We start from the raw sequence: 19768 nt of genomic DNA, 5'->3' as shown, positions 1-19768 counted from the left end.
AAGTAGGCCTTGCGTTATCCAAGGGCACTGGAGTGAGGCGTATTTTTTTTTATAGGATACCGTAGTCCTAGAGGCTGATATGCATTTGTCTACTATTGAAGAAAATTTAGTGTAAGAAATTTGAGCATCTTCACATGAGTAAACCGAGGACCAATCTGTGTAAGCAATGTGTTCAGAAAAACGAACCTTGTCGAACAGAGATTTCATGGACGGTGTATGTTTTTTAGGGAGGAGACAGTGGATACGAAGAGCAATAGGATAGTGGTCGGTGATGTCGGTACGTATGATAAATGCGTCCGGAGGGGAAAAGAGATTACTAAACGCGTGATCGATAAGAGTTCCTGTACCATTGGGTGGGCAACGGGTACGTAAGTCAATGAGCGATTCAAATCCAAGACCGTTAAAACAATTTAGATAATCATGTTGGCTTGAGGATTTTGCATCGAGAATGTTGGCATTGATGTCTCCAATTACAACAATATTTTTGTTCTCGGATGTAGCGGTACGTAATAGATTATTCAGTTCGCTGCAGAAATTAGGCAATGAGGAGCTAGGGGACCGATAAATACTACCAAATATGGTGTTTCTGCCGTCACTGCCAAAACTAGACTTATCAATTTCAATCCATACTGATGTCCCCTTTCTTCTGGATTAGGATGATGCTCGCAAGATTCCGGCACACTCGCGGTCATTAGACATTGCGTATACAGGTTTGCCAGTTTTTTCAAGTACGACCTATATGACATGCTTAAAATTTAAGGCCCTTTATTCATTAAAAGATCCTAGGCTCCAGGGCCTTGACGAAAAGATGTATAAAGGGTATGTGCGGACTTCAGCCCCTAAGAAGAGTATCTAAGCTATTTCTGATAATTCCCGATAGTTAGTTCCTACGACATTTGTTTGGTTCAACGCATGTATGTTTTTCAACGTATTTTATTTGTTTTGGCGTCGAGGTCGACATCACGCTAGCAGCAATTATGTTTCCCCTAACCAATCAAATTCATCCCGATGAGGTCAGAGAAGGGCCTAGTAAACAGCAAATTTTTCATTCCACCGATTCTACAGCGATTGCAGAAAAAAGGCAGGCTAAAGTTACCACAAGAGTACGTACCGTTTTTTAATCAAATACAACCGTTAATTGGGGCTTAACGAGTGGTGTTTAAAATAACAAAGTTCTGCCTCTACTGACACCACCAAGACGACCAAGTCAAACTGGGTGTTTCGGCGGTGCCGCTATACAGGGTGTCCCACTATCATGCACCAAAATTTAAAGAAAAAGAGTAGCGGCGTAATTCCAAGAAAACCTAGTGCATGAAGTTTACAATACTGTAGAGAAGCGGGCAGCATTTCTTTCGTTAATGAGACTTAACAAATTAATTGTAATGAATTTTTTTAACGGGAGAAGTGCTGTCCTGATCACTAAAGGGTCAATGAGGCACTTGTACATACCCACGAGGGTCATCTAACTGCGGTATTTTCAGCGTCGAAGTAACTGCGTGCTCATTTATTCTGACTGATGAAGAAAAACCGCGAAATATGAAATATACCACGTGACGGCGCCTCCGCGCGCACCGTAATGCAATGCCATCAAACAGGCTGCCTCTGAGTTATCCAGAATGAAATAAACAAAAGAAAGAAAGACGAAATCGCCATCGAGTTTGTGCCTTATCTGCACATGCGCTCCGATCTTGCTGTTGCTGCTCCTTCCATGCATACCCTTATCAAGGTGATGCGCTGTCTCTTCGGGCGGGGGACAGGCGAAGCAGTTACTTTCTATCAGGTTATTTGGAGACGCTGCTTTACGATGCGCGCGGAAGCGCCGTCACGTGGTATTTTTCATATTTCGCGGGTTTTCTTTATCAGTCAGAATAAATGAGTACGCAATTAGTTCGTCGCTGAAAATATCGCAGTTAGATGCCCCTCGTGGGTACCTACAGGTGCCTCATTGACACTTCAGTGATTAGGACAGTAATTCTGGAGTGACATAATTAATTACCATTAATTAGCTAAGTCCCATTAACGAAAAAAATACTGTTCGGTTCTCCACAGTACTGCAAGCATTATGAGCTAGGTTTTTGTCGAGCCATTTCCCTTTTTTTAATTCTTGGCGCATGATAGCTGGGACCCCCTGTATAGCGCTGATATATAGAGGAGGGCACTAGAGTTCGTTTCTAGAATGTACCGGAAATGGGTAATGTCGCGCCCTCACCGGATGACGAACCCGCCAGCGAAAGCGCCTGCGAGAGTAGGCACTCGAACGGGTGCGAACGAGAATTTATCTGCTGGATAGGAGAAGTTCTAGGAAGCTTGACCTTACGATTAAAAAACGCCCGGCAACTTCGCTGTTAACATCAGATGTCACGATATTAAGTCAGTGAACCTGGAATAATAATTTTGTTGCCCAATAGTACCAGTTCGTCGTTACCATCGTGCCCGTTTCTTCCTCTTTCGCTGCCCGCACCGGCAGTCTCGATTCTGCAAAGCCTATAAGTGCTCGTAGCAATAGAGGCCGCAGCAGCTAGCGGGCCTTAGTTACGATTTGCTTCGACATTGGAACGTGGCGAGCTTGGTGATTGCAGCTCTCTCCAGTTCTGAACGCCCTTCGCTCTACGCGCTTTGTCCACTGCGGCGTTAATTGCTGTTATATCAGAGGCACTTTTACAGATTAAAGGGGCACTGACACAAAATTTTGAAGGCGAGATAACGTCGGAGATAGATTGGTGGGAACACATATACATCATCTGCAAAATATCAGCGGCGAATACAGCCTAGAACATATTTAAAATCAATTTTGAAGTGTGCGAAACGCAACCGAGCAGCCAGCAGAGGACCACGCGCAATTGTAAATAAACAACATCCAAACACGTCACGAGTTTGTGTTTGCCGCCTCCGCACTACCGGCGTTTTACGCGGGCTCGCCCGGCTCGCCGCTCCAATCGGAGGGCCGAAGGGCGGAGCTTCTGCTCTCGAGACCGAACGACCCGATCGTTGGCGGCGGAGGCGCCGTGATTTTGTCAGCTAATCGGGCAGCTGGCCGCGACCAAAGTTCTACAGCGATTCCAGGCACTCTGTTTCTATTACTGTTTATTACCATTGGATGCGAAAACGCGCCGGAGGCACGAAAAGCCCCCTGAACTAGCCGCACGGTCGCTGTGCAGGCGGCGGCCACGGCCGCGAAGTGGCCCAGGCCGGCGCAGGTAGCTCGAGTGATAGCTTCTTACCGCTGCACGAAATTGTCCCCAAGTCCCGACCATAGTGGCTTACATGAGAAAGGAGTTAATGATGCGATGGCGGGTTGCATTAAAAATTGTAATCTGCACCGCTTACGAGAGCGGCACTCGAATATCCGCCGCAGTGCTGAGCCGAACACATCTGTAGGCGGACCTGTAGGCAGACCGGCCGGCTGCTCCCAGCGCGCGTCTTGCCACCCACCGTCTCGAGCACCGCGCGTCGTTCTTTAGCCGCGGTTGCATTTGCACTCGCAGCGCCTGCGTCACATCCACGGTCGCTTTTTAATTAAGCGCCTCACGAGATCAGTACGTGGGGGCATTCGCAGAAACTGCCGTCGATGCGGATTCGACAGTGCAACGGCGGCTCTGCTCTGTGATATCCCTCCGACGGTCACGTGGTCAGCCTTGTTCACACAAAATCCACAAAATCCATCGTTTCGCGGCACTCGCTGAAACCGAAACTGCGACTGGCCGCATTGAAAATGCCTCTAATTAAACAACCGTCGCACGCTGAAGCAAATGAGGTTTCTACATGTTATAAGTAGGTCACTAGCTACTTATCGCAACGAAAAAAACACGATGCTAAATTTTTGTGTCAGTGCCCCTTTAACGCCAAAGTGAACAGAGTACCGCGGAACGTTTGCTCGCATTCCCATCTTGCTTATCAATGGTTATTGCCCAAACATGCGGCTCCGAAAAATAGATGCGGCTCCGAACATGCGGCTCCGAAAAAAAAAATAGCTCTTATCTCGCAGCATTGCACGCTGCCGCCATATCCGGGCGACTTTGTAACTCGTTCCGTCCGGCGCCTCCCCAAGACAATCATATCGCAGCACTGCACGCTGCCGCCATATCCAGGGGATTTTGTAACCTGCTTCATTCCGGTGCCTCCCCAAGACAATCATAACATTTTCTTCAAAACTGGTTCTTTAGGAGTGGTGAAATATTCTGTCTGGAGCATTCATAAGGTTCAATAATACTTGTTTGACTGAGAACAACATTGAATATCACTATCTCCTCTCACACTCGTCTTTTTTTACACCCTCACATTTCAACTTTGTAAAAATCACGCACGGCAAATTTCCTTTAGCAGTTCCACGGAACGATCATGCCTATATATACTTGAAGTGTTTAAAATATTGATGAGCGGTTGATTCGGCTGTCAGACAGACAAGCGGGAGGACACAGGTGACACACCAAAATCTTCGGTTTGGATAGAAGAAGAGGGAAAATCTATTTTGTTTGACAATACAGCAGGTCAACAATTTGGCCCAAGCGGGAGAGGGTACAACGCTAAAGGCACGGCACTATTCACATGCACGACAAATGCACGACATCGCCTTCAAAAATAAGTATTTTACTTACACTGGACTGCATAGTGGCGCTTCCCTGGGATGAATGCTCCGGCAGTCTCAGGGGGCTACTGTAGCCCGCCTGGTCGTTGACAGCTGGTGTTGCTGTGCTCCTTCGGGTGAGCGTGTTGCCCAGGTTCACGGCACGCAGGGACGCCGCCAGGGAGGTCGTCGAGAGAGGGTTGGAACGACGCACAACCGCCGAGCTTTCGGAAGGGACCTTCGACGGGCTAGGCGTCTTCGTACGAGAGTCTGCGCAAGGCAGCGGAATTTGTCGTAACCGTCGTCACACAAGGCGCTGTCATATCCCAGGCTCTATGTAACATCGTCCTGTCACTTCTCCCATCCCGGCTGGCGTCAATTTTTATGCAGACGACATAATGCTGTAGACCAATTTGGGGTCCCCCGGGGAGCAAAAACTGGTCCGGCAGACAGGTATCAATGTTGTCGATTAACACACCCACAAATGTTGCATGAAAACCTGTCCAACAAAAAAACCGAAAATGTAACCGTCATAAATGGTCCGTAACTCCCATCTGACTACGAACGCAACCTAATCTTCATGAGTTTAGGGGACTGTGCCATTTGCCGGAAACGAACAATTCATATAGTCGGCATGCTTATTGACGAGGATAAGGAAGCTCAAAGCTGCCTTCATAGCATGGTGCACAATTGCCATCAGGGCTTGAAACGTAAGCGTCGCATCTCCACCCGTGGATGGGAAAATCGAAGATTTCGGGTTTGTCCGACAGTCTTAGTCCCTAATATCAGATAGACCCTGTTATCATCAAAAAATCTCTATGGAGGTTCATACATGCCACTTACAACGCGACTCAACGCGTTCAATTAGATTGAATCAATCGCAATTCGATGCCTTTGATTGCCGGTTTATCACAGTACCGCTCAGTAGCGAGTCTACACGCCTGCAGCAGGCGTGACCTGGTTTTTATTTTTAACTGCAATCATTCCAAGTTTGAGTGCCCTTGCCTTCTAAGCTCTGTTCACCTGCGAGTGCCAAGTAGACCACTGCGGCCGCATGGCTGCTTTCATGTTGACAGAACACTGAGCCTAACCGATGTCACCACGCCTATGACAGTCTGCCTTTATCTTCCACTGACATTTTTTGCAATGACATGGAGTCTTTTTAAACGCTTCTTCAGAAATGTGACATTTTGAATGCACATGTTGTAGACGGGTCGCACATGAAGCTCTCACTTGTTTCCTGTGTTTGTGCGCCAAAAGCTCCACCTTGCTTACGCTTGTTTGTGTTGATGAGTGCATCCTCTTCACACGACCTCCGAGCTGCTGTTGTTCAGAAAATGCCCTAGAGTCTTTGATCAGTCCGTTGTTGATATATACACATTTTTTACACGTTTTTGAAATATTTCCCTTCCGTTAAGTTGTCTTTTGTATGCCTTATATTCATGCCCCCAGTGCATCATCCGAGAAGGCCCTCGCGCTGTTGGTGACCACTTTAAATAAATAAATAAATAAATAAATAAATAAATAAATAAATAAATAAATAAATAAATAAATAAATAAATAAATAAATAAATAAATGAAATAAATAAATAAATAAATAAAATAAATAAATAAATAAATAATAAAAAATCAATGCCCCGCGGGATGTGACCGAGCAGCAACCGCAAGCACAGCGTGTCCAGCTCTCCACAACGGTGGCTGGCCGTCATGTCCTATAAAGTGGGTGTTTGGGTGTTTGACGCCGGCTACGGCGTCAAAAACCCAAAGCCGCTCTCGACTTTGTCCCCGGCATGTGAAATTATAGACCTAGTAGATGGCATGCCATTACAAGGAACATGAGTCCAGATAATCCCCAAAGGCGGAAAGTTGCCGCTAGACGTCGCAGAAAGCTGTTATGCAAGCCATCCCAAGAACGGATCATCCAGCTGTATGCAAACGAGTCTCAGTTTCAACGTGGTGCCATCGTAGCTTACCACCATTCCGACTCCGGCATCACCTCTGTTGAACGACTTCCCAAGGAGCACATGGTCACTAACCTCGGGCTCACTGCCATACGCTTTGCCATCTGTCGGATAGGAGAAAGACGACATCCGACTTGCACCTACTATGTTTAAACGTACTCACAAGCAGCGCACAAAAAAGCCCGTAGTCTGCGAAGAGGCTCTAAAGTCAAGAAAAATGGATTCCTGCTGACGAAGGAATTACCCGAAACACAAAGGTACACCAGACAGCGCGCGCTGCAGGCCTTTCCGCACCTTTACATGGACGCGCTGTCGCTTTTACTTCTTGCGACCCTGCCGACGTTTCACATGCGGCGTAGCCTCCTATAAACCAAGATATGGCCGAGACATAGCAATGTATAGGGCCGATACATGGCATCGCACACATAGATATCGCTGCAGCGTTCTCCGGCACTTGGCTAACCTTAAGGAACTCTATAGCCTTCCGCAATATACTACGGAGGGTAGAGGCGGTACTTCTTGGTCGAGAACAGTCTGGTGAACTTCAGTCACCAGCACGCTTGCACCTCCTTAACCCGCGCTCATACATTACCTCCCATTGTCCATCATGCCCTGCAACGGCTACAACCGAGCGTCTCCGGTGGAGTTGCCCTGATTTTACAGCCCTCCGGGAAAGAGCCCTCCAGTGCCTTGGCTGACATCGACCTCCCACATTGCAAGAGTGGTTCGATTCACCATCGCCCATTGGCCCATCGGGCCCACATTGGCTCTGGCAGGCTTTTATTCAATACTTTAAGAAAAAAGGAGGACGTGGCCATTTCTCACAGAGTCGGCCTCTTGACCACCCCACCACCAAGAAAAGGTGGACACTAGTCCCGCTACCCCAGCACCTCAAACCACCCTTTATCTTTATTTCTTGATACAACCGGTTAGAACCACCATGGTGGTTCTAACCTGTTGTATCAAGAAATAAAAACGTATAAAAAAAGCAAAAGAAAAGAAATCAAACTGGATTGCCCATTTAGTGAGAAGAAATTACAACCGGTGGACCACAAGGCTTATAGTCGATACAGAGAAACGGTTCTAGAAGAAGGGGAATGCCCATAGGGGAATGCCAAGGGGAATGCCAAGGGGAATGCCAAGGGGAATGCCAGATGGAAAGACGAAATGAGAAAATTCGGTGGCGAAGGAATGGACTCGAGCGGCGCAGTGACTGGAGTGGTCGGATGTAGATGGGAGAGGCCTTAATCACGCAGTGGATCTGAGTAGGCTGTTAATGATAATGGTAACGACGAGGTAAGAATGTTTACGCTAGTAAAGCCGAGGGAACTGCGAATTAAAACCAAGCCTTATAGTCATGCGAGCGGGCAGGTATGATGACTTTACAGCGAACGGCATTGATGAATTTTCCGTGACCCTATGAAGGCACCTAAACTAGTAACTGCACGACTCCCCACGAAGAGCTAGGTTTGTTTGCGGCGGGGCAAAAGTAAACTGTTTAATCGTTCGTGAGCTTCTTGCGGTAGCTGTCATCGTGCTGGGCCGACATTCTTTAGCAGGTATGGGAAGGTGTTCTTAGCGGTGTTCTCTGCTTTCACGTTAGGTAAATTTAATTTCAAACCCAACAACATGCCAAGCAATGTCTAACTGATGGAACGCACAGCTGCATCATTCGGCTTACTTTGACAAGGTTACTGTTTAAAGTGTAGCGCTTGGCCTAACCCAGTGCCGTCCAGTGGCCAACACGGAGGCCCTGCGTACGCACGTTCAGGGCCATACGAGGCAAAGCACGCAACCGGGCTATTTGGCACTATTAACGTCTGATACCACATCGTAATTTCGTCGCAAACGCATACTCGCCGAACACGCTATAAGAGCTTTTGCACTGAAATGAAAGATTTATATGGGTGCCTCGCCAGCAAAATAACAGTTCACACACTCATTTCGGTGCCTGTTAAAAGTGCGCTTCGGTTTAATATTCCAAAAAGCCAGCAGTACAGCAAATGCACAAGGCCTAGGAATTGGGCAAGCCATCTTTCTCAAGGGGAATACTTTTAAATCGTTCGACAACATTTCATTTGATACCCTTTTTGATATTGCCCGCACCAGTGTCCAGCCCTTCAAAACACAGCCTACAACGATACATAAGTCAGGCTGCGCAGCATGAAACACCATTTTGTTTTTAATCCCGGCACAATGGCAATGTCACATGCAAGTTGGAATCACCTTTTGTCGCATTGAGCACAGCTCAGTTGGTCACTGAGAATATGCGAAGGTGGGAGCTGGTTGCCTGTAATTTGCGGAGATAAATTTGCACAAACGCACGCGTTGCGATTCAGCAGAGGTGAGTCAAAAAATTAAAGCCGTTCCACAACGTGAAAGCTGTCGGAAGTGCGGAGCATTCATTCTCCATAATGGGCTGTGGCACCGTAATCCGCTCACTGTTACCTCCCATCACGCTCTTCGCTTCCTTATCTCACTCCTCTCTTGATGAATGCAACGCAGGTTTGTCCAGTGCAGTTCAAATTCCCCGCCTTCGCAGTGCTCGCGCGCTGCCTGCCATGAACAGCGCAGACAGCACTCGTTTTCTTTTCGTGCATGCTTTCGTCTCGCACGTGCCCGAACTTTACTGCGCAGTTTGGAACACATCGTTTTTGGCAACCCACATTTTAAAGGTAGTCTTTGTTGCGCTACCTAAACGCAGAAATTTTAGTATGTATGTCTGTATGTCTGTAGGTCTGTCTGTCTGCCTGTGACTCGATTCAGCGACGCGGTCAAAGTGAAGCAGGAGCTGCGAAGCAGTTTGATTTACCCAGAGCCAAATCTAAACGTTTAAGTCCGGCGTCAATGTTCTGATTTGTCGACATTGTTCAATAAGAGCCGAACATTACGCAAATATGAGGCAGAAAATCAATACGTAAGTGAAATTCTCAGTGTTCCTTTATAAAAAAAATTCATGAATGCTTGATTGTTGCTATAGCAAGTGAAATACTACAACCTTTGCACTCACTCTGCTGTCGCGCACGCCAGCATAGCTTCAGCCGGAATTTTAAGAAACCAAACGCCAACAGTTACGAAAGATTCCACAAGATAGGTTCCCAGTTCCGCTTCGAACTGACGTGGATTAGGGCAACGTGGTTCTATAAACGTTGAAGTCGGGTGCCTCGATGCACACGCCTCTCCGCCGTACGGCACCGCTGGCATCTAGGCACCCGGCCTGGACCAGGAGAATGCGGTAAATTTAAATCGGCATGAGAAAAAGTGCAGAGTTTACCTTGGGAGGAGCTCGACGGAAGAGGTACACCAGGAGACGTGAGCGGGAAAGCGAATGGAGGCATTTACTTGGCAAATTTCAACGAAAGACTCTCGTCTTTTGGCGACATTTGCAACAAAAGGAGATAATACACGGCCAAGTTTTTTTTTTTTTTGCCTACTATGCCATTTTTTTCGCTTATTATAGTAAAACCCCACCCAACGGGCGTTCCTTACTAAAAGTTTTCTTTGCTATAAACAAGGCGGAGATGTATGACAAGTGGCAGCAGTTCAGGAATTTCGAACGGTTATGACTACACCAACCGCTTATTTTTCGAAGCTTCTGTTTAGGTCCATTCCGTCACTACTCCGTGGGGTTTTGTTTCGGTCCGTTGCGTCGCTACGCCGACTCATTGCGACGGTGGATAGACAGCGGGACACCGAACGAGCTACGAGGCGGGACCCTAAGGTGCTCTGCACTTAATAGGAAAACCATTGGTGCAAATCCCCGCTTACCTTTCTTCCCTGCGCTCGGGTGACGGACATCTTGCACTGAGTGGTGCGTGCCGGCGACTTCGACGCGGCCCTCGTTGTCTTGGCCGGAGTCTTCTTTGCCGGACTCTTGGAGGCCACTGACTTGCGGCCGGGACTCTTGGCCACCGGTGACTTGCGGACCGTCGACTTCCGCGCTGGGCTCCGGGACGGCGCCGCCTTCGCGGACTGCTAGTGCGGGTCGTGGTGCGTGCCGGGCTCTTCCTGGAAGGAGCTTTCCTTGTGGAGCTGTCCCTGGCTGGACTCTTTCGAGCCGGGCTTTTCCGGGCTGGGCTCTTGGCGGTGGCCTTATTGGCTTGGCTGGTGCTGGCCTGGCCCTGTGCTTGCTCCTTTTGGGGAGGACGAGGGGCCCACCCGTGTAACTTGCCCGATGTGGTGGCCCATGAGCCGCTCTGGCTTCGGCCGCGACCCGTGCTGCCTTTCGCCGACTTTGCGGCCCTGTCGCTGTTTTTCGTCGGCGCCACCTCTGTTCGGCTGCTGCGGCTGCTTATGGTCATTGTCGTCTCAGACTGCGCAAGCAAAAGGCGGCTGGTGTCGGTTCGTTGCGGGTGCATCTAAGCACACCGCCTGATGTTGTGGCAATATTTACCGTTCAGTTGCTACCCGCTGAAAAACGGAGCGTGGTGTCGAACACTTTTTCTGATAACTTTACGCAGTCTCGTCATAACTTTATAAAATTGCTCCAAACCAAAACGAACCTGTTTCTGGTAAACAGGGATGTTCAGGCTCTTTTTCTACTATTTCGTTTTCACCAACCTATATCACAGAGAGGATAAGGACTCCTAAGCCATGTTCTGTTCGCTACTACGAAATGTTCAAAATGTCTCTATATAATCATAGACTGCAGGATAAGAAAGCGGGCACAGCAAGATTGAAGATCTTTAGCTACCATTGTTTACTTCAGGCGAACGCTAATGTTCTTCATCACATTCAAACTTTATGTATAAATCCAGATCATTTCTTGAGGCTTGACTAACGATTGGGATGATAATTCAAACGTGCGCGGCAATTCCTTCTTATCCATGAAGAATCGTAAAGGTCAACAGGGAGGGAATAACCCGCCTTTTTCATGCAAACTTGTCCAGCCTCCTGACATCATGCGACAGAAAATTTAAAACTCGTTTCACACACAAAGTTCGGGTCCGCAGAACCTTCCCAATTCCTCTGCTATGCGGCTAAATTGTAATCCTCTTTCCCTTCTCAGGCTTCACGGCAGAAGCCTGAAGAGAAAATCCGGGGCCACTCGTCCAAAATCCGCATTTTGCGCCACAATGCATCTCCGGAGGAGAGCGCTAAAGAATAGCCACAAGGGCCTCCGTATGATGCATAAGGTGGGCCAGCATCTACCGCTCTGTGGAAAGCCCAGGAGAGAGAGAGAAACTTTATTTTGTACATTCTGGGTTACTGAGGTGTGGTGACCGACTGCTGCATCTTGCCGGTTACTCGGCCGCTCGTTCCATTATATTTTTGTGAACCTGCAGGTCTGAGCTGCCCATCGCCTCCTCCCAGTGCTCGCCAGTGGGTATTGAGGGAAAAGCGTCTTTGGGGAAATTCTAGATGAGATGAGTGATGGTGTCGTGTGCACCACATGCAGGGCAAGTGGGTGAGGGGTGCACAATAGGATAAATTAAATTCAACCTGACATGACATTGTAGTGTGTTAGTTTGCATGAGACGCCACAGTCGCTCCTCGGCGTTGGTTAGTTCCGGGTGAACAGGCGGGTATCGACGGCGGAGGCTTGAAAGGAAACCATATGCTCTCCTAAAAAGCAGGTTCCTTTCACTGCAGCGCGGCGCTTTTTCGGGACTACGATAAAAAAGGAAACAGACGCTGCTATACTCCGCTGTGGGAAAGGAATGAATCGGCGATTTGAAGTTGTAGCTGCTCATTCGGCTGTGCACCAATCTAGAGAAAAGGCAGTAGGGTTTTAGGGGCGAAGCTCCTCTTGCTCGGGCCCTGTCCCGTCCCTCGTTGCTGCTGTATACGGCACGGCACGGCACTATAATGATGATTGTGGCAGGATACCCCTAGGGATTGGCCAACGAATGATTGGCCGAAGAGGACAAAACGTTCAACGCGTTCGTTTGTACCCAATAAGGAGAAGAGGACATCCGCTGCGGTGGCTCAGTGGCTAAGGCGTTGCGCTGCTGAGCACGAGGTCGCGGGTTCGATTCCCGGCCGCGGCGGCTGCTTTTCTGATGGAGGCGAAAAGCGAAAACGCCCGTGTGTACGAGATTTCGGCGCACGTTAAAGATCCCCAGGTGGTCAAAATTAATCCGGAGCCCTCCACTACGGCGCGCCTCATCGCCTGCGTTGCGTCGGCGCGTTAAACCCCACAATCAATCAATCAATCAATCAAGGAGAAGAGGATGAAGAAGAGGTTGTCATTCGTCGCCTGCGAGCTCAACCTAAAGACAATTTTGTTATAGCATTTGTAGCAAAAAAAAAACAGCCTTGAGCTTGAAGCCTTTTCATAAAGTTTTCTGAACCCAAAACAATTCTCATTTAACAGAAACGCATTGCATTCCAGTATATTACCTCGCTTCGCGTATGGTGCGAATGCGCGTTACGTTATGAAACCTCTTTTGTAGGCCTCTTTTGATCCCTTCAACGGTCCATGGAAAATCAACATCAGGCAATCTTCCGAGAGGCATACTTTCGTCGCCTCCTGAAATATCAGCTGAAGTTTAGTAATGCTTCCTAACTTGCATTTATGTCTGCACTATTTTTGAACGCATAGATGAGAGGTACAAGCTTAAATTTGAAAGGAATATAAACCAGCCCAAATACCCTAAGGCCCATTGTTGCTACTGAACCAAGAAATATTTCCAGTAAAACGTCAAGTAAAAATAAAAAACTTGCTGTAGCCAACAATACACTTACACTAGCAGAAAACAAAACTCCTCAAAGTTGCCTACAATCGTGTCCTCGCCGCTCTGAGCCACAACTGTAGCCTCGCCATGAGTGAATTAATACTTGTTATGTCAAGCTAAAACATTTATTTCACCTACGACAGCTACATGGCACAAAACTGTGAAAACAAAATGTGCTTGAAAATGCAGAGAAATGGATGATATCAAGGCAAAGAAAAAAAAAGAAAAGTTCAATAGTTGAGGCTTTCGAAAGTCCACCCCTTCAAAATAGTGTTGCAACGTCTCCGTTTTTCGAAGATGTTGCGGACTTATGCTGCATGTTTCTTAGTTTTTTAAATGACTGGCGGGTCCATATTATCGCCTCATGCCCACAAATTTCCTGAAGGACATGGCTCACAATCAGCATGTTTGGACGCACAGGTTAGCATTACCACCATAACTACAAATTCCGCAACTGCTATCATGCAGTCTCAAATAATTTCATCATTTTATACAGCCGATAATATATATACAAGAGAAATCAGGGACACCTTAATTTTTTCCCACAAAGGTATTGATGTACATGACACTGTTTTTCTCCTTGAAATAAAGCTACATACCATAACGGCCTTGGGTGCTTGGTGAAGTACTTCACCAACGGTGTTCGGAGAAGCATGATGATGATGAGACCAGAAGTAGACGAAGCATTCCTCAAAGTGTTTGATGATGGGGTAATTTGGAAGTGAAATAAATTAATTTCTTCGCTTCGGAGCTTCGCGCTCACAATACACACTAAACGTTTTTACACCCTTTTTGGCCGAAAAGGGTGCAAAAATTTTGTCCCATGGCTAACGCCCTTAAAAGGTGTGTTGGCAAAAAAGGGTGTACAGACAAAAAAAAGGTGTTGAGCTCAACACCCTTAAAAAAGGGTGTTGAGCATGCTCAACACCCTAAAAAAGGGTGTTGAGCCTCACACCTTTTTTTAAGGTGATGGCATGTGCAATGGCAATGTGAATCGGCAGAGCGCGCAGCATTCAACACAAACAGTCAATACGCACAAGTTACAGTTGGAACACAAATGAATTGAGCAAGAAAACCAACGGGATGCAAGCTGTACAGGGAGTGCATACTTACTCAGTAATACATGTGCTCTTCTTGCTTTTATATCCCGCAGAGTAAAGCCCCCCGATCGAGTCGATGGGCTTGTCGCAAAAAAAAACAGATATTTTAGCGCTAATTTTGGAAGTATGGATTTTACTATGAGAAGATACCAGTCAACACGCGGATTTGCAATAACCTTTAATTACGAGGTAGTTTTTGTGTTCCATAACCTATACAATTTTATTAAATACCAAACAAAATCATCCCCGTCACCTCAACACCCTTTAAAAAGGGTGTTCATTATTTCAACACCCTTTTTCCCAGAAGGATTTAAAGCTTCAAATTAGGGTGTTCAAAACTAAAAATGGCGTAAACAAAAATGGTGTAAGAAAAAGGGTGCAAGAAAAGACCGCCAACTCAGAAAAAAGGTGGAGACTTCCACTTTGGAGGCATCTTGTACCAGTTTACACGGGTGGACTGAACATTTTCTACAAGCGAGGAGTGTTTTGCACCTCACGATGTTTAATGCAATATGAATTGGTATAATTTATTACCAGTGAAGCTGTTTAAGCTTGAGCTAGTTTTGTTGGTGTTTGCAAAAAAATACCAAGAACTGCGGCACCTGTAAAGGCTGCACCACCGCAGATAGGGTATTATAACAGAGAAGTCGGCTTTTGAGCTTGTTAGAGTGTGAGCACAAGGGGCGTATGCGTATGCGCACCTATAACCATACCATTTTAAAGGTACTAGTCTTTTTTAGATTCTAAAAGGCAAAAAAAAAGTGGCTCAGCTTTCAACTGTAATTCAAGGCTGGAGAAACAGCATAGCCGGGGTCCGGCCAAGCTTATTTCGCCTTTGGATCCCTGGCAGTGGGGGGGGGGAGGGGGGGAGGGGGGAGGGTAAGGGGGGCACACTGGAACAGCCCTGTAAAATCCGGTTAAACTTGGCCTCACCCCTCAGCGGTCATCCTAGCTTAGCACGAACGTTGCAAAGCTTAGCGAACATAAGACACCTTAGCAACACCGGAAGAAACTAGGTCGACCCCCAGCTCCGCTGTCCTTTTTTTGTGCAACTGAACACCTATTTCACACCGTTTAAACAACCTACAGAAAGCCAAGCGTGTTGCAGTCGGTAAACACCCTTTTCGCCACAAGACCACAATCTTTTTAATTTTGAAGGTTCAAATTGGTGTTTCATGTGCCAAAGCTAAACTTGGGGCATGACGTGCACTGCATATGAAAATGAGCGATCATTGCATACGAGCAATTATTTTTTTTCGTTTGAAAATTTCTTGCGAGTAGAGGAGTATATGAGGGGATGTCTTGTTCTTTACAGCGCTATTATGCATTCAAGCATGGCAATATTCAATGAACAGCTGAACACCTTTTCCACGCCCTTTCAAAACACTAAAAAAACCAAGGGTGTTGCAGTTGATCAACACCCTTGTTTTCGCGCAAGAAGGGTGTACAGCTAGGAAAAGGGTGTTGAGATTCAATAAAAAGGGTGTAAAGGCCTCCCAACACCCTTTTTTTACTTATGCTACACCCTTTTTGGCTAAAAGGGTGTAAAAAATTTAGTGTGTACATACAAGCAGCAGACACCTGGCTAGATCACCAAACAATTTATGCCCAGTTTTGAGAAGAAGCATTGTTCATATTAGCAGGGAACACTCAGTATGGGGCACAATACAGAGAGCATCTTTTCAGGAGTCAATGTCACCCATACCTGCACCGTAAGACTTGTTTTCTTTTAGACATAGGTATAAGGTCCGGACAGCCAACTTTGCCGGGCGAACACACAGCCAGGCAGTCCCCCATGACTCTGAAGTGGTGGAGCCGCGCTGATTCCTTCAGCGCCAGTGAACGTGCTTTCGCAAAGGCGTGTGGCACAACATTGTTTGCAAGTTTATTTTCTAACACTGCAAGGATATTCTCCCACACATGTTATAGAAAGGGAGTCCTCCAGAGAAAACAGGGCGCCGAAGGCTGATTGGTACGCCAACGGAACTCTGAAGGTTGCCCTCAAGGCTATGCGTTTTCCCCATGAATTCCTGTGTTTATATCCAAAGCTTTGTTCACAACATTTTGAACAGCAGAGTGAGCGAGTTAATTATACACTGCTGTAAAATGCCAGCAGGCTGGCTAATTCGGTCAGCAGGAGTGCCTCAAGTGCAACTATTAAGGGGTTAATCCAAATGGTTCTTTTCTCTGCATAACCAAATATTTTACCCACATTTTGCCGCATTTAGTATATATAACTAAAGGTGATATAGCCTCTTAAGGCGTTGAACTTGCGAAATGTTTTGTGAGCTGTTCGAGTGTGCCGCATTTGTGGCTGAAAATGAAGGAGTGTTCATATAGAAATATCATTAGCAATGATAAGGAAATGACCTAGTTTAGTATCCTTCACCTCCCTTTGGACTGAAAGTTGTCCTTATGTAGCCTAGCAAGCGTAACTCAAGCTCGCATCTACGTTGAATCTATTTCTAACCCTGATCTAGCCAGCTCGCGTCTATGTCCGTTAAGTACAACTAAGTTTAACCTCACCTGAGCCGTAACTCCCCCTCAACCTCATTTCGATAACGACTCGCCGTGAACTTCAAGCTCAGAAGCTAAGCCCCTCTTTAATCTTATGTTGATTTTGAAGACTTCGAAAACGTAGCGGCTTTTATGTACTTAAAATTGACACTATATTCTATGCATAAGTGCTCGCATTTGGGAGTATAAATTAGCATAAGGCGAATTTTGAGGCAAGGCATTTCATGCCTCTGTCTTGCACAGCATTGTAGAGGTTCATCAGCAATGTATAATCAAAGCAAAGCGTTTGCCAGGTGACAACAGTGGTGAGTAATGGATCTACAAAAACTAAGCTTGTTTCCTTTTGCAGCTCACTTTTCTTAAAAAAGCTAGATGACATTTTATTGTTTAGAGATGACACTGGGCATACGCACATTGCCTGTGTCCGCTTTGTGGCTTCGTGTTATAAGCCCTATTATCTGTCAGTATTAGGTTTAGAATGCATTTGTTTGAAAGTATAAGTAAGTTGGATTTCAAGAGCACAATAAATATCGCAGGTACACGGCGAACTGTCCGCACAGAAAAACATGTACCTTGATATTCAAACTCGTTAAAGCCTAGGCTAAATTCTTTATCTTATTAAACCCGGGGAAGTTATTCATGGAGTCGGGGGTATCGCATAAGAACAAAGGAGCCTCCTTCCTACCGCGCTAAACCATTTTCTCGCATTTTTTACGACTGTGTGCATGCTTACCACTTCCTGGCCACTCAGCCAACTGCCCATAAAAAATTCGAAACAAAAAAGAGGCGCCAATCAGTCCAAACAAAAACGTACTCCCGTACGGCTTCAGTCGTGGAAGCCAAAACGACTGTACATTTTGGCTTGGGCTAGTCGGCGTCTCTTTTTTTTTTTCGAATGTACCCTCCCTGCCAGACGGGATTCTGTCATCATGCTCCCAGCTTCACTAGCAAAGGAGTGATCCCTTGGTTAAAATTACATTTCATTTGGCATGTAAGTTGCACAAACAGGAATAGGATAGCTTCGTTTGTTCACTTCCCTGCAATTCCTCCCTTGCAGACATGCTCTCTGTTCCGTGGGTCATCCAAACCCAGTGGCGTTTCCGCGGGAGGTTCAAACACGATTAACAACAACATGCTTGGCGGCGCCGAAGCGCTTGGAGATAACAGCAGAGGAGCGTGCGCCGCTATGCATTCGCAGTTCCCGCGATCACTTCCTGAGACGGAGCAGCCATGCGCCGTAACTGAGAAGACTGCAGTTAGTGCTGCGCACAAATTTCACAGTAGACAGTATAGCAATCGTCAGCCATTTCTTACTTTTTTATTTGGCGGTGTTTTCAACCTGCCCGAACTACGTTCTGCTCTAAATCGAATATCGAACGTTTCCGGATTCAATAAGGCGTTTGCTGTGTTCTTTTATGAAAATACATAGCCATTTAGTTTTAATGCGCCAGCACACCTGTATCTGTTTACGAAAATAACTGTGGGTCAGTGCCATAACATCAAAACAACGGCTTATGAAGCTTTTAGGCACGTACCAGTTAGAGCTATTTCCCGATGTTAAGTCATTCGAGAAGGCTTGAAAGGCCATTCAACAGGGTTCGGTCTGCACCGATAGAGATAATGGTACGCTGTCGCACAAAGAAAAGTGCCTATGTACACAGGGGACGTAAGCGATGAAGCTTTGGTGCAGGTTGCAGAATGTTGCGCCAGGATTATAAGTAGCCACTTCCAAACGCCCTCCATTTGCATAATCTAGGTTGTTCACGCTAGCCGATTATCCAAACGCAAGCGACCAGCAAACAGAATTCTGTTTGAACAGTACACGCCTGAATTCTTTCTTTCGTTCTTAAACAATTTTCACTCCAGAGTCTCTTTCCCTATTTCTCTACGTTGAGCATGCAATGCTTGTAGGCGCCAGTACAAGTCGGGAAAACAACTGTAAGGTAATGGCACCTAAAAAGGGTTTGCCCAGGCGAACTTTCGTTTCACGCCTGCGAAGATTTGTCGGCGAGCTGCAAAGATTGACACAAGTGTTGTGTTCAAACAACCGGAGCTCTGCGTAAGGCATGATAAGTAAACGCCGATGTTGGAAGTGAACGAAGAAGAGGACAGAGCCCCGAGCCATTAAAAGGAGGTTTTATAGATGGAGCCTCTTAATGAAGGCCAAATAAAAGGCACTCAAAGCCTTGTGTATCAAGTTGGGAAACTTCACGCAGAAACTTTTATGACCTTAGGCTAGTAAACAAGATGTAAGCCGCACGACGGAACACATTACGTAACAGTTTACTGTCCGGGATCGTACTATCTGAGACCGCGTGTTGGGAAAAGACCGATGTTGGAACGGATCGAAATAGAAGCAGGAGCCCAGACCCACTCGCCGATGGCTTTATAGAAGGAGAATCTTAAGCAAGACCAAGTAAAGGCGCTTCAAACGTTGCGTGTCCTCTTGCAACACTTCACTTAAGAGGTTTTAGAGTCTCAGGCTAGTTAACGAGACGGAAACCGCGTGAAGGAACACATTACCGATCTGTTTACTACTGAGCACAGAGTGGATGCGCTATACTTTTACACCCTAAATGTGGTTTGTTGAGCACAGAATTGTTGTGCCATTCTTTTACATACATTTATCCTCAGATGCAGCACAGCTTTTTTTCAGTAAAAGGTAGTTCATTGCTTGAATAGGCTTCATGGCGTGATATTCTGTGCAATTTTGTTCAGATTGCTCACATACCCGAATTAAGCCCTGCGTAACTACTTGCCCTAGTTACAATAGAGTGGTTCCACCAGGCTTTTCAGCGGATAATGAATGCACCAGCGTGCCAACGCATCGCTCGTCAACCTTTCAGGCAGGAAGAAATTGTTGGAGCAGCATAATAAGTTTAGTATAAAAACGACCGCATAAAGTTGTCAGAGGAAAAAGTAACACTCGAAGATAGGAAAAATTTGATC

General features: G+C 46.4%; 1 protein-coding gene across 1 annotated transcript in view; it reads right to left on the bottom strand.

Moving 5' to 3' along the window:
• Window positions 1-19768, bottom strand: part of LOC144168310 (delta(14)-sterol reductase TM7SF2-like) — a 61913-nt gene that overhangs the window by 21800 nt on the left and 20345 nt on the right. The window contains exons 2-4 of the mRNA XM_077697320.1: window positions 10294-10658; window positions 6561-6629; window positions 4596-4834 (exon numbers count right to left, since the gene is read on the bottom strand). Of these exons, the coding sequence (XP_077553446.1) occupies window positions 4596-4834; window positions 6561-6629; window positions 10294-10658 (673 nt within the window). The remainder of the gene's footprint in view (window positions 1-4595; window positions 4835-6560; window positions 6630-10293; window positions 10659-19768) is intronic.

Source organism: Haemaphysalis longicornis, unplaced genomic scaffold (genome assembly GCF_048455015.1).
Source record: "Haemaphysalis longicornis isolate Haplotype H1 unplaced genomic scaffold, Haemaphysalis longicornis Haplotype H1 scaffold_2, whole genome shotgun sequence".
Lineage (NCBI taxonomy): Eukaryota > Metazoa > Arthropoda > Arachnida > Ixodida > Ixodidae > Haemaphysalis > Haemaphysalis longicornis.
Note: the sequence above shows the minus strand (reverse complement) of the source record. Positions and strands in the feature narration are given on the sequence as shown.